The sequence below is a fragment of the Octopus bimaculoides genome, chromosome 11 (assembly GCF_001194135.2).
Source record: "Octopus bimaculoides isolate UCB-OBI-ISO-001 chromosome 11, ASM119413v2, whole genome shotgun sequence".
NCBI lineage: Eukaryota > Metazoa > Mollusca > Cephalopoda > Octopoda > Octopodidae > Octopus > Octopus bimaculoides.
The window spans coordinates 7,647,782-7,660,333 of NC_068991.1; the positions used below are offsets into that span (position 1 = coordinate 7,647,782).

Below are 12,552 nucleotides of genomic sequence, written 5' to 3' on the forward strand. Positions count from 1 at the left end.
CGATTAGATCGACCCCAGAACGCAACTGGTACTTAATTTATCGACCCCGAAAGGATGAAAGGCAAAATCGACCTCGGCGGAATTTGAACTCAGAACGTAAAGATAGACGAAATACCGCTAAATTTCCAATTCGTGGACTTTTCCAGTGAAAATGTTATAGCTACGCAAAAACCTATTAAGCAAAGCCATTATCCTTCTTTTGAAACTTTAATAAAGTATAGCAAATGTTCATTTTTTATTCTAAAACTCCTTTTAGATGATTAAGTACTGTCGTAGGATTGGTATTGAAATTTGGAAACAGGAATGTAGATGGAACGTCACTCTCACGGATTTATAGAAAAATATACCCCTAAGAAAAAAAATTCTTTTGCGCAATTTCTTAAGTCAGGAATCGTATGACATCGGAATGCCATTCTTCCGATAAAAGGTATCCCTTAATATACACCTGTGTCCATGTAATGATTTGTTGATATTAAAACTTTTGGAGAGTTCTGCAATGTTCCAACCATATTCCATACCTGACGTTGGAGGAAAAATAAATTTGTCCTCTGGATTTTCAATATACCTTTGCTTCAGATATTTTGCACGCCCTTTACCGTCTCTCGACACCCCATCATACAAAATATCTTTTGTTTCTTTATCGATTGGTAACATTAATTCAAATTGTTTTGTTTCTAATTCCGGAGTTTCTTCCTGTGGTTTTGTCTCGGCTTTTTTGGCAACTGCTTCTTCTGTCTTCTTTTCTAAATTCGGATCACCAGTAGCGAACATAAGTTTTTTGCGAAGCATATCACTTGCTTGGCATTTTTCTGTTTCTTTCACTTTCGTTAGCTCATCCTGTCGTCTTTTTCGATGCCAAGCGAGACGTAAAGTTTGTTCCTTTGCAATACTGTCTTCCCAAAATTTGATATTTGCAAAATTGGTTCGAGCCATCTTAAAAAATAATAGATATTTTCCTGTTATTTCTCCTTACTTTTTAGTATGCCCAAACACACTGAAATTTTGATTAAAGCCAAGGGATGTTTTCCTTAATATTTTAATCTTGTATAACAACCAACTATAAATTGTTTATTCATATATTTGATATATCTTTATATATTTACATGTACATACATGTCTTTTAATATGGCAATTATTCAATCATCTAAATATAAATGGTTATTTGTAATAAGATCTACCCCTACATTAATTTCAAGTTGCACATTTCAGTGCCTCTTCAAACAACTCTCATGATGTTTGACTTAATCCATGCAGTTTATTGTTGTTACTAGTGACAACAGCGACCTTAGCACCGCCCCCAAAAAGTACGTCGCAATTTTTGGGTAAGGGAGATAACTCCAGCTTGCGAAAGTAGATCTCGCGCGATTTAAACTCGGTTGACATTGCACGCAGGAAAATGGCGCCGAAGTATCCTTACGAATTGGATGTCTTTACAGTGCCTCATAGCAGGATGAAGGCACTTGTACAACAATACTGTGAAATGGTAAGAAAGCTCATTTAACATCTCGTTTATTTAAGGACGTAGTAAAGAAGCCCAAATCTAAAGGGTGTTCACACACTGCTATGTTAAATCAGCGACCATCGCTTCATTATTTTTGTTATTTCGAATTATTTTTAATTCGCAGAAATCGTTAAAATCGTTCTGTAAAAGCTTTTTACTGATAAATTTATATATTATTGGATACCTCTACTAATTTCTTAATACAGTTTTTTAAAACTTCGACTTTTTGATTAAAGAAAACAAAAAAAAAAGACTTAAAGAAGAGACTTCCAAAATATTTTCTGTTTACTTTTATAAATTTAATGTCTTAATAATAAAATCTTTGGAATTGAAATATGAAATTTTGACATTCTGGTACAACAAATAAGAAATCACTTTGAAACATTAAATTACGTATTTTCCTTTATAACATTCAAACTTGAGCAATGACGATGTTTTGATAAAGTGCTCACGTAACTCGTATCTACGCATGGCGTTTACGTGATTGTACTTTGTTACGTAAAATAAAGTAGCTTATCTGTATTTCGAAGTATTTTCTCAAATCTGCATCAATACTAACTACTTACTGGTATGATGCAATATGCCAGAGGTTGTTGTTAAGTGCATGTTCGATACACTAGCCAGAGTATGACATTTTGAGGTTATCAAAATAAAAACAACAGAATTTGGAAATAGCGATGCTATACTTCAGAACATAACTTTAGGGACGACAGGTATATGTGCATATGGAGTTCTTATATACGAACCAATTACAGGTGATTGTGACTGATTACACAACTAAGCTCCTGCCAATTCTATCCCAAATTCCGCACTTAAATGTTTTTTACTTAGTCATTTTTATATTTTTTAACTGCTGTTTTTTATTTCTATTCGTTCATCAGTCGCGTAGTCATAAACTTGGAGAACTTCTACAATAAAACTACCCAACGACTTCATCCACTGCAACTTAAAACTCGTGTTTATTACTACATACCAGCTTATCTCCACCACGTCTACTAACAAACTTCTAATCTCTTTGCTTACAATCTGCTGCTTCTCAAAAATTCATAATCCTAACAACCCTGTCTCCATAGGCAACTGTTTTATTAATCTCACAACTACCTTGACACACTAACATCCTTCCTGGGTCACTTCTCAGATCTCACATTCATGACATCAACCATTCTCCAATTTTCGCCTTTTCAACCCTTTTGGCCTCCCCACAATTTTCGCAGCTTCTTAGCACTTCATGGACGCAAAAACTCTTGTTACTGCCCAACACCCTTCCCTTTCACCAAAACTACGTAGTTTTTATACAGACCAGACTGTATTGGCGCCATCTCCTTTGCTCGGGACCAACTCGTTTTTATTAACACGTACATTTGCTTCGGAATGTCCAAAGAGCTGGTTGTGTTGTTTTTCTTCTATGTCCACGGAGCTTTCAGTAACATGAGCCAAATCAACCTGTTACTCAATAAATACAACTCCAATTATGTGTTGAGTGCTGCTTCCATTTATTTGTTCACTCACATATACACACACATCTTGTAATGCTATTTGTAAATTTACATTCGTACCAACTACTTGTGTGGTGTTTGTTTTCATTGCCGTCCTTTACGTTCGCTCATTATTCCTAGCAGCTTTTTGCTGTTGATGCCACCAACATGAACAATATTATCGTTAAAGGCGTGAAATTGTCATGATTTTTGGATGACAACTGACGAGGAAAAGATGTTCACGTCTTGGGTTTCAATTTTCTGTTTGTTCCTTTGTCATCCTTCTGTCATTTTGGGGGGCTAATGCAGTTTCGCTCTTCTCCTTGAAAAATGCATTTAAAAAAAAAATCTTTTCGGATTCCTACGTTTTAGATGTCGGAGATTACGAATATGTAAAAAAAAAACACACAAAATTTTGAACTTTTTCGAAATTTTTTCCCCTTATGTTTTAGATGACGGAGATTTCGTATATGCAAGAAACCACGTTTTCAAAATTTTAAATTCAATAAGCATATAGATATGTGTTTAAAGAGATAGATAGATATGAATGTCTTCCTGGGGCTAAAAACAACAGTAACACCGTCTTCTATAGGACCACCACATTTAGTTGACCAATATAGTTTATGAATAAATGGACTGGGATAAATAGATAGACAGATAAATAAATAAATGGATGAAAAATGTTCAAAATTTAAAATTAGGGGGAGGGGGTGAAATTTGAGCCCTTTATTAAACTTATAACAAATTATTAAACATTGTTTCTCATAGAATGGTGTATGTTTAATTTACATTAGATTATTTAAGGCAAACAAGTAAAACGCATATTCTTTTCACTTTAATGTTGTAGTCTGTATTTAATTTCGATTTGCATATGTTCGTCAATTCACTACAATCTCTTTAAGGTAAACAAAATCAAAAATTTAAATGGGAGAGGAAAGGGTGAAATTAAAAAACATTTTTTTTTGCATATTCACAATCTTCGACATCTAAAATGTAGGAATCTGAAAAAAGTTTTTTTTTTAAAAATGCATTTTTCAAGGAGAGGTCCGAAACTGCATTAGCCCCCATTTTAACATATATATATCTGTGTGTGTGTGTGTGTGCAAACATAAAGAATACGCACACTCAGGGTTTAAGGTAGGGTTACACCAAAAATGGGTGGTGTGCAAGGCGAAGGTAAAGAATACACACTCCCAGTGTTTAGGGTTACACCGAAAATGGGTGGTGTGCGTATTCTTTACCTCCACCGTGCACACCACCCATTTACATATATATAAATATATATACATGATATTGTTTGTGTGTATCATCTTCCATGTTTACAATGGGCTGTGCCAGACCGAAAGTCTTGTGATCAGAGTCTACATACAGATTGATTCTCACTTTCTTGTTGTCCCCTATTTCACTAAATTTACATCACTTTATGCTAGGTTTCAATTACTTAGCTGCAAATGGAATTGCTTGCTTTCTATTGACAAAGATGTCCTCAGACTAGAGTTCACCTTGGTCCTACATTTTGTGTCTTTTCCCTCTCCGCCCCCTGTCTGAGGTATATTGCATGAACTTTGCATCTTAGTAGCTTTGTCTTTGCAAAAGTTTATCAGCGAGCAACTATACAGCCAAGTTGTTTAATGCAATTGCACTCACAATAACTAAATTCATACTTGGTTGTTTATCAGACTAATTGGTCCCAATGATAAAAGTTGCACGTTGACCTGGAAAAAAAAAATTTTTTATTCTTGCATTGCTTTGTGCATTTTAGTCGAAGCCAAACATTTAGCCAATCAGCAGCATTGTTACAGGAGTGCAATGACCTCAATAAAGCAATTAACCAATCATAACTGCTGTATTGTATGGTTGAAGACCTAGATGTTATCTGCTGATAAAATACCTCAGAGAAACTGTTTGCGTAATGCATGTCATTCCTTTGACAAAAATCAAGCTGGATTAGTTGTTTTCTCGACAAAGTGGCTGAAATTAATTGCAAAGAATGTAAAATAACGACCAAGAGGCTGATGAAGTTGGGATTAAATTTTGTGGTTTAGAATCATAAAAATTTGTTGGTGCACGTATAGCTGTGTGGTTAAGCAATTTACTTCTTGGTCAATGCCTGTATCTATGTGTGTGTGTGAAATGCTTATCTATTAATCTAAGGAAAATTCTTCCCACACAAGTCTTGACGTTGAGTGAGAAGGGTGAGGCAAATCAAATGACATTTCTGCAGCACTTCTTTTTCTGGGTGTTAGGGCCTGACATATAGGAGATGCGGTCCTTAAACCCACTCAATACCAGTGCCTTGTTGTAGGGGGCAGTGTCACCAAAGATATCTTGGCTTGAGGACACACAAACCTATGCTGGTGGCATGTAGAAAGCACCCAGCATACTCTGTAAAATGGTTGGCATTAGGAAAGGCATCCAACCATAGAAACCATGCCACAACAGACAATTGGAGTCTGGACTAGCCAGCTCCTGTCAAACTGTCCAACCCATGCCAGCATGGTAAATGGACATTAAATGATGATGATGATTATATATATATATATATATATACTAGCAGAGATACCCGGTTTTGCCCGTGTCACATGGAATTGAAGAACGAGACTTTTCTTTTATATTTTCTCTAATGAACTGGAATAGATAGATATGATTCAAATTTCATCAAAATTGCAGATTAAGAATTTTAATGAGGGCTCTTTCCCTCTTTACACACCCTAACAAAAATTCTAATCATGACATATTTATCCCATACTACTCATCTTTATGCCCAGATTCCAAAATCCAAATCTTATGAAACCTATTCAAAGGTTTTTGCTCCTGAAAAATGGAGCACATGGAGCTCTAAAATGTGGGAGTTAAAGCCCCTATTGTGGTGGTGGTGGTGGTGGTGGGTCTTAAAGTCAATCAGAGAAGTTGAATTGTTAAGCCCCCATTAAGGGGGGTCTTACTAATTCCTAAGAAGTTGAAATTTTAGAAATATTACTTCATTTGTGTCTAATATCTATGGTTAAAATTTCATCAACAGCAAAAATATATGAATTTTCATGGGGGTTATGGCCTAGGGGCACTAGCATCGACCACGTTCAGATGGTGCTTTTTACATATATATGGTGTATATGTATATTTCCAATCTTCCATGAAAACATGTCTGGTCATGGGAAATATGACCTTACTTGGAAATAGGTAGGAGTTGGGACGAAGGTAAAGAAAATGCACACCCAGTGTTTAGGGTTAGGATTGTGCCGAAAATGCAGGAAAGGCATCTGGTTTTAGAAAATCACCTTGACAAATTCCGTCCAACCCATGCAAGCATGGAAAAGCCGATGTTAAATGATGATGATTCATGTTATATCAAAAATACATTGTCTGGATTGTCGTGGCAAGGAATGCCCTCTTGTAGTTTACTGAAATGCATGTGAAGTTTTTAAGGCAATAAAAAATAACTCTAGCTTTGTTACAAGTAATACATTGTGTTTGGAATAATAAATTTATGCAAACAGACTTTGAAATAAATATTTAAGTTCTTACTCCCACTTTTTTTTTTCTTTTTTCTTTTTTTTTGTGATTGTGTGAGTTTCCCTGGGTATAAATCTTGCTTTTATCTTGGTAAACAATTTTCACAATTTTAAAATAGATTTCTCTTTCAATATGATAGTATACAGTTTAAAAAAAAAAAAATCTTTTTCTATATTTTCTGTAAGAAGGTTGTAAGCTGGCAGAATGTTTAACCAATGGACTCCTTAGATTACTATTTTTACTCTGGCGGACCCCTCCCCCCGTAACCAGTCCATGTTTAAAAACTAGTTTGATGGATACTTCTTTCAAAATTCCTATTTTGTTCATCACATTCCCTTCTTTAGGTTTGCAATAACACTCTCTCTGAGAAAACATATTTCAGTGGCTGGAAATATGTTGGAATCATGTTAAGCAATAGAGAAAGAAACTTAACCGTTTCTTACAATAAATACATCTAGAGCAAAGTTTTTTCTTTAACCCCTAAAATACTACTGTGAACCCCCAATTTACTGTCGTGCTTGTATGGACCCCCCCCCCCCCAAAAAAAATCCCCGGTGGACCTCCCCGGGGTCATGTGAACTTAATCGAGAACCACTGGCCGAAAGGAAGAACTCGATGCTTGGCAGCTAAGATTGAACTTGTTAGTCAGTAATTTTGCATTTTACTCATTGTCTATATCTTTCTTTTTTTTCTTCTTTCCTCTCTTTCTCCTCCCTGTAGCAATAATTAAATTCTAAAACTGAATTATCAAATGCCATGATAAAATATGAAAATTATAAAAATATGAACCCTAATAATTTATTATTTTTTCTTATATTTCAAAGTTCTTCTTTCAAATGGATTTATTATTATTATTATTAGTGTGATTTAGTTTGGAAGTATTATCTCTCACCCATTGTGATAGGTCCTGAAAGTATGCACAAAAAGTTTGTCGACATCAGGATTTAGAATTAAAGGAATGTCATAGCATTCATTACAAGTGGTTTCATGTTAAGAACAGGCAGGTTTGTCATTGGCAACCGGATTTAGAAATGGAACAGTATAATAGTACTCATTGTGATTAATTCCTGATAAAGGAAGTTCCTCATTAGCAACCATATTTAGCTTGGGAAAATCTATGTTGTTATCACTTTGTTTACTGTCATTTTGAGGGAAGATTTCATACTTATCTGGTTCACTTGGGTATTTTGATTCTTTTCGCTTGTGTTTTGCTTGGGAAAAATATGCTTAAAGTTATGCTGTGGCTCATATTTTATATTTCAGTTAACTCTGACTAATTTCTCCAGTGCTTGCGAAGTGATGCAACTACTAAAGCAGTTGGGAACTACATTCAACGAATTTAAAGAGCATGAAACAATTGAAAACAAATATATAATGCAGAAGCTGCAGCACAAGATGCAACAGTTGTCGATTACCAACAATGTTGTGTGCAATTGTCACAAAGATTATAAACTGTCTCAAATGCTTCAACTCCTTGAAGACGGACTTTCCAAATGTTCCAAGACTGACCAAGATCGGCTTAACTATGGCCTTAAACTGCGCATGGCACTGGATGACTTTACCAAAGACTTTATTCCCCATATGCAAGAAGAAGAGGAGGTACTAGTATTTGTCTGCTTCATACATATTTTACATTCATTTGTTTTTAAATGCTATTGTGAGTTGAGTGGGTATAAAGTCTGATATTTATAGTTGGCTGTTCTTCCTGCTACTGAAATGTCAAGTGGGAAAAGCTTCTTACTTTCACTTTGGTAGATTGCGTCAACTAGTTTTCCATTGAACCAGCATATTAGTTCTTGTTAATTTATTTATTCTTTTTTTTTTTGTTTTTTTTTTTTGTTTCATGGCATTAAGTAGATGACACATTTTTCTCTAGACAGGATGACGACTTATCTTGGGTAGCTTTTTTCCAGGTATTTTGGTATCTCTTCTCTACAGTTAGGTAAAATGAAACAGGAAAATTAAAACCCTTTAGCATTAAAATTACTCTGTGGCATGTATCATCATCATCATCATTTGATGTCTGTTGTCCATGCTGGCATGGGTTGGATGGTTTGACCAAAGCTGGGGAGCTGCACCATCTGACTCCAGTCTGATTTGGCATGGTTTCTATGGCTGGATGCCCTTCCTAATGCCACTCACTCCACAGAGTGTGCTGGGTACTTTTACATGGTGCCACATGGACGCTGCATGGGTGCTTTTATGTGGTGCTGCATGAGCACTTTTATGTGGCACCACCACAAATGCTTCCCACCACCAGAAGGACCAGTCTTAACACTTCTGCTGCAGAGTGTGGGTCTTCTTGAGTACAGCAAGGCATGCATTATCTCAAAGCCTCAAGATTTCAGTGTTTCAATGATTGTTTATTTTTAGAACGACATTCTAAGATAAATGTGAGAGGCCGGATCTGGCTGGTTTGAACATTAAACAGGTCGAATATTTGGGCCAGATATGGCTACTAAAAGGATTAAGTAGATGGCACGGATTTTTCCCTAGATGGGACGATGGTCTATCTTTGGTAACTCTTTTCCAAAGGTTTTGGTGCCTGTTCTTCATAACTAGGTCAAGTGAGATACACAAAGATTATAAGTGATACACACACACACACACACACACACACACATATATACATATATATATATCTATATATATTTCTGAGGATTGGTAAAATAAGTACAAAACAAGTACATCAGCTTCATAGAGTTAGTTACCTAGTTCCCATGGCAAAGAAGTGACAGAATTCACAGTATTCCCCTTCAACTGGATGTCTGTCTGTCTGTCTCACAGAATTACTCATTTACAGCTGAGTGTACTGGAGCAACATGGAATATATTTTACTCAAGAAGATAATGCACTACCCAGTCTGGGAATTGAAACCGTGATCTTGCAATTGGGTGTGCAACATCCTTACCACTAGGCCATGTACCTTCACTCACACAAACAAGTACTGGCTAGCTTTAATCATCTGTGCTCCCCCACCACTTTCTTTGCTTTGTGTCTATGTTGGCAGTGGTAACGTTTGGGTGGTGAAGTGGTAGAAATGAGAGTGCGTTTTGTTGTTAAATTACATTTCCTTAAATAGGCTAACAACAAAAGACAAAAATGCTTCTCTATAATTGCTTCACCTAATTGAAATTAACTGCTTTACCATCTCACAAAAGTGACATATTGGATTTTACGATCCTGATTACTGTCTGGAAAAATGGCAAAACCAACACTAAAAATAAACTGCCACATTATCGAAATCTCAAAGGTACAAAATAATGCATGATTAAATTCAAAACAATGGGAATCATTAAGTATTACATTTGAATAATTGAAAGAAAAAAGGCATCAGTGGGCGATGTATAACCTGGATAAAATAAAATTTAATTTAATAAATATATTCTCTGACAAATTCATATTTCAACAAAACGACATTGAGTTATTTCCTCTGCTTATCGTTTATGCGTATGTAACAAAGAAAAGAAACATTTTGATTCACCTGTCTGCCAGTTTTGAAGATAATCAAACGAAAATAATGAATATTTCTGCCAAATTTGGTGAAAATCCTTTCGCCCTTTCGTTACCAACCCGGCTGAAACCAGCTCTGGCTCTGAGTACAAATGTCTTGTTTTCATAAGTTTTGAATTAAAATCTTCCACCAAACCTTAGTCACAATTTATGTTCCTGGCACCAGCTTAATGATAACCAAGTTATTTTACTAAATTCGTTGTTCTATTTAAAGTAATTGAAAGAAACCCAGAGCATCTCAAAATAAATACAGTAACGAAAGGTTTAAGTTGTTTTCCAGTAATTTTGCAAACACACAGACTAAGATAAGCGACTACAATATCCTGCTTTCGCTTACGTGTGCAGGGCAATAATCTAATTGCTAACGGGTTAAATCAGCCAAACTCTATTCTCAACAAAATTTTTCTTTGTACCTAAGAAACAGTTATATTTCCGTTGCATTAGAAATTTTGAACTGAATGTGCAGCCATGCATTAAAAGTATGAATTGCAAGTGACACACTATTTTCAGCTGTCCGAGTAGAATAAAGTACTTTTATCTCAATATAATAGAGTGGGTGGACTTGTAAGCTAGAACTCAGCTATCCCATATTCTAAATTTTCTTTTGTCATTTATTTCTGTAATTATCCCTGTCCTGAGTCATGGGCAAATTATTTCACTTCAAGTTTTCCTACAAACTAGCTAGAACTTACAGTATACTTAATATCTATAAAGGACCTGAGATTATTCTATGAATAATGCCCCCAGATTACACCCTCAAACACATTAATAGCAGAAGACAGGTAAAACTAACAATTAATATCCTTATGTTAATAATGCCTCCTCAATTCCAGGTAACCTCACTCTTTTTACTGACAAATCTCGGTCGAAATATAAAACAAAATCAGTGTTGCTATTTAAGTGTACAATTTTTTTCTTTATTTTCCTATCATGCTCCAGATTTAACACACATCTGGTTTGACCATGCTGTTTTCATATTTTATCACAAAATTCTTCTATTGATCTTAACAGGTGCAGTTGTGGCTGTGTGGTAAGAAACTTGCTTCCCAACCACATGGTTCTGGGTTCAGTCCCACTGCATGGCACCTTGGGCAAATGTCTTCTATTATAGCCTTGGGCCAACCAAAGCCTTGTGAGTGAATTTGGTGATATTGGTGTGTTTATGTCCCCAAAACTTAGCGGTTCTTCAAAAGACTGATAGAATAAGTACTAGGCTTACAAAGAATAAGTCCTGGGGTCGGTTTCTTCAACTAAAGGTGGTACTCCAGCATGGCCACAGTCAAATGACTGAAATGTGTAAAAGAGTAAATGTTATCTCACAGGCTGTTCTTTCCATTTTGTCAAAAAAATATAGTGATTGCTACTGTTTGAAAAAATTTTTTTCAAAGAAACAGAAAAACACTTGTGACCTTTTTTAAACCCTTCTTGGTGATCGAGATTAATGTTACTGATCCACTCAAGGCTTTTGTCAGCCCGAGGCTATAGTAGAAGACACTTGCCCAAAGTGCCACGCAGTGGGACTGAACCCAGAACCATGTGGTTAGTAAGCAAGCTACTTACCACACAGCCACTCCTGCGCCTGCTCATTTTTCTTTAACTAACGAGAAAGATTCCAAAGCCTTCGTAATTAGATAATTTGATATCTTACCAAAATATAGACACGAGTTGCATTTTACCACTGACAGTATTTTTTTTATTTATGTTTTTAGAATGTTGCAAAAGTTGTGCCGACATAACAATTTCGTATATAACAGCAGAAAATATTTGCTTGCAGATTGTGCAGTTACTGTGCATTGCATAGTAGTCACCCACAGTCTTCAACCCATTTCTTCCATCTTGTTAAAATCTTGCAGTTTTTCATGTTTACAATAAGCTCTTTTGTCACATAAAAAACATCAGTTGTATTTTGATTGTTTTATTTATTTTCATTGTATTTTCTGTGCTTGTCACCAACTATTTTGTATTCAAATCCAACCACTGAGATTAATAACTTGTGACTGTACACAAATTTCAAGTCATAAGTTATTATGCTGTAGATTTTAATGTCTAGAAGTCTTGTGATATGAAGGAATTTTTGTCTTGTGAGTTGGATGTTATTGAAACCAGTTATACCTTCATTTCAGAATTTGGTTCACAGCATCTTAAAACCCTAACATGTAAAGAGGAAGTTCTTTATAAACAACGAGACAAATTTCTTTAACAGAACATTTACTATATTATAATAAAATGAATTTCGCCATTGGTGATGTTTTGCAAAAAAACTTTAGATCAGATGGTTTGTTAGATTAACTTATAAATTATAATTTTAGAACTGTAGTTCAAATGAACTTCCTCCTCATTTCAACCTCATATTTCAATGATCAAATAGGTTGTTAACCTTGGAAGTAAAAGAAAAGAAAAACAACCAACCATTTTACTACAGACAGTATTTAAACATATTTCTTCTGGCCCTGAGCATTATACTTAACCTATCAATTTACAGTTCTGAGCACTTCTCCAAGTTATCAGCTATGAATTAAGTAGTTTATTTACATCATTTGATAGTAGTAG

At 35.3% G+C, this 12,552-nt stretch overlaps 2 protein-coding genes across 4 annotated transcripts in view; one reads left to right on the top strand and one right to left on the bottom strand.

The window, feature by feature from the left end:
* Positions 1 to 188: 188 nt before the first annotated feature.
* Positions 189 to 1,307, bottom strand: LOC106874884 (protein ATP6V1FNB). Its single transcript, XM_014922793.2, has one exon. The coding sequence runs from the start codon at positions 931 to 933 to the stop codon at positions 385 to 387; it is 549 nt and encodes a 182-aa protein (XP_014778279.1). The 5' UTR covers positions 934 to 1,307; the 3' UTR covers positions 189 to 384.
* Positions 1,308 to 1,331: 24 nt separating this feature from the next.
* Positions 1,332 to 12,552, top strand: part of LOC106874883 (F-box/LRR-repeat protein 5) — a 43,287-nt gene continuing 32,066 nt past the window's right edge. The window contains exons 1-2 of one of the 3 annotated variants that reach the window (XM_014922792.2): positions 1,332 to 1,483; positions 7,753 to 8,088. In XM_014922792.2, coding sequence (XP_014778278.1) covers positions 1,397 to 1,483; positions 7,753 to 8,088 — 423 coding nt within the window. In that variant the 5' untranslated portion in view covers positions 1,332 to 1,396. Of the gene's footprint in view, positions 1,484 to 7,752; positions 8,089 to 10,600; positions 10,785 to 12,552 lie in introns of those variants that run through there. The other 2 variants (XM_052971465.1, XM_052971466.1) reach the window with 2 other exon arrangements.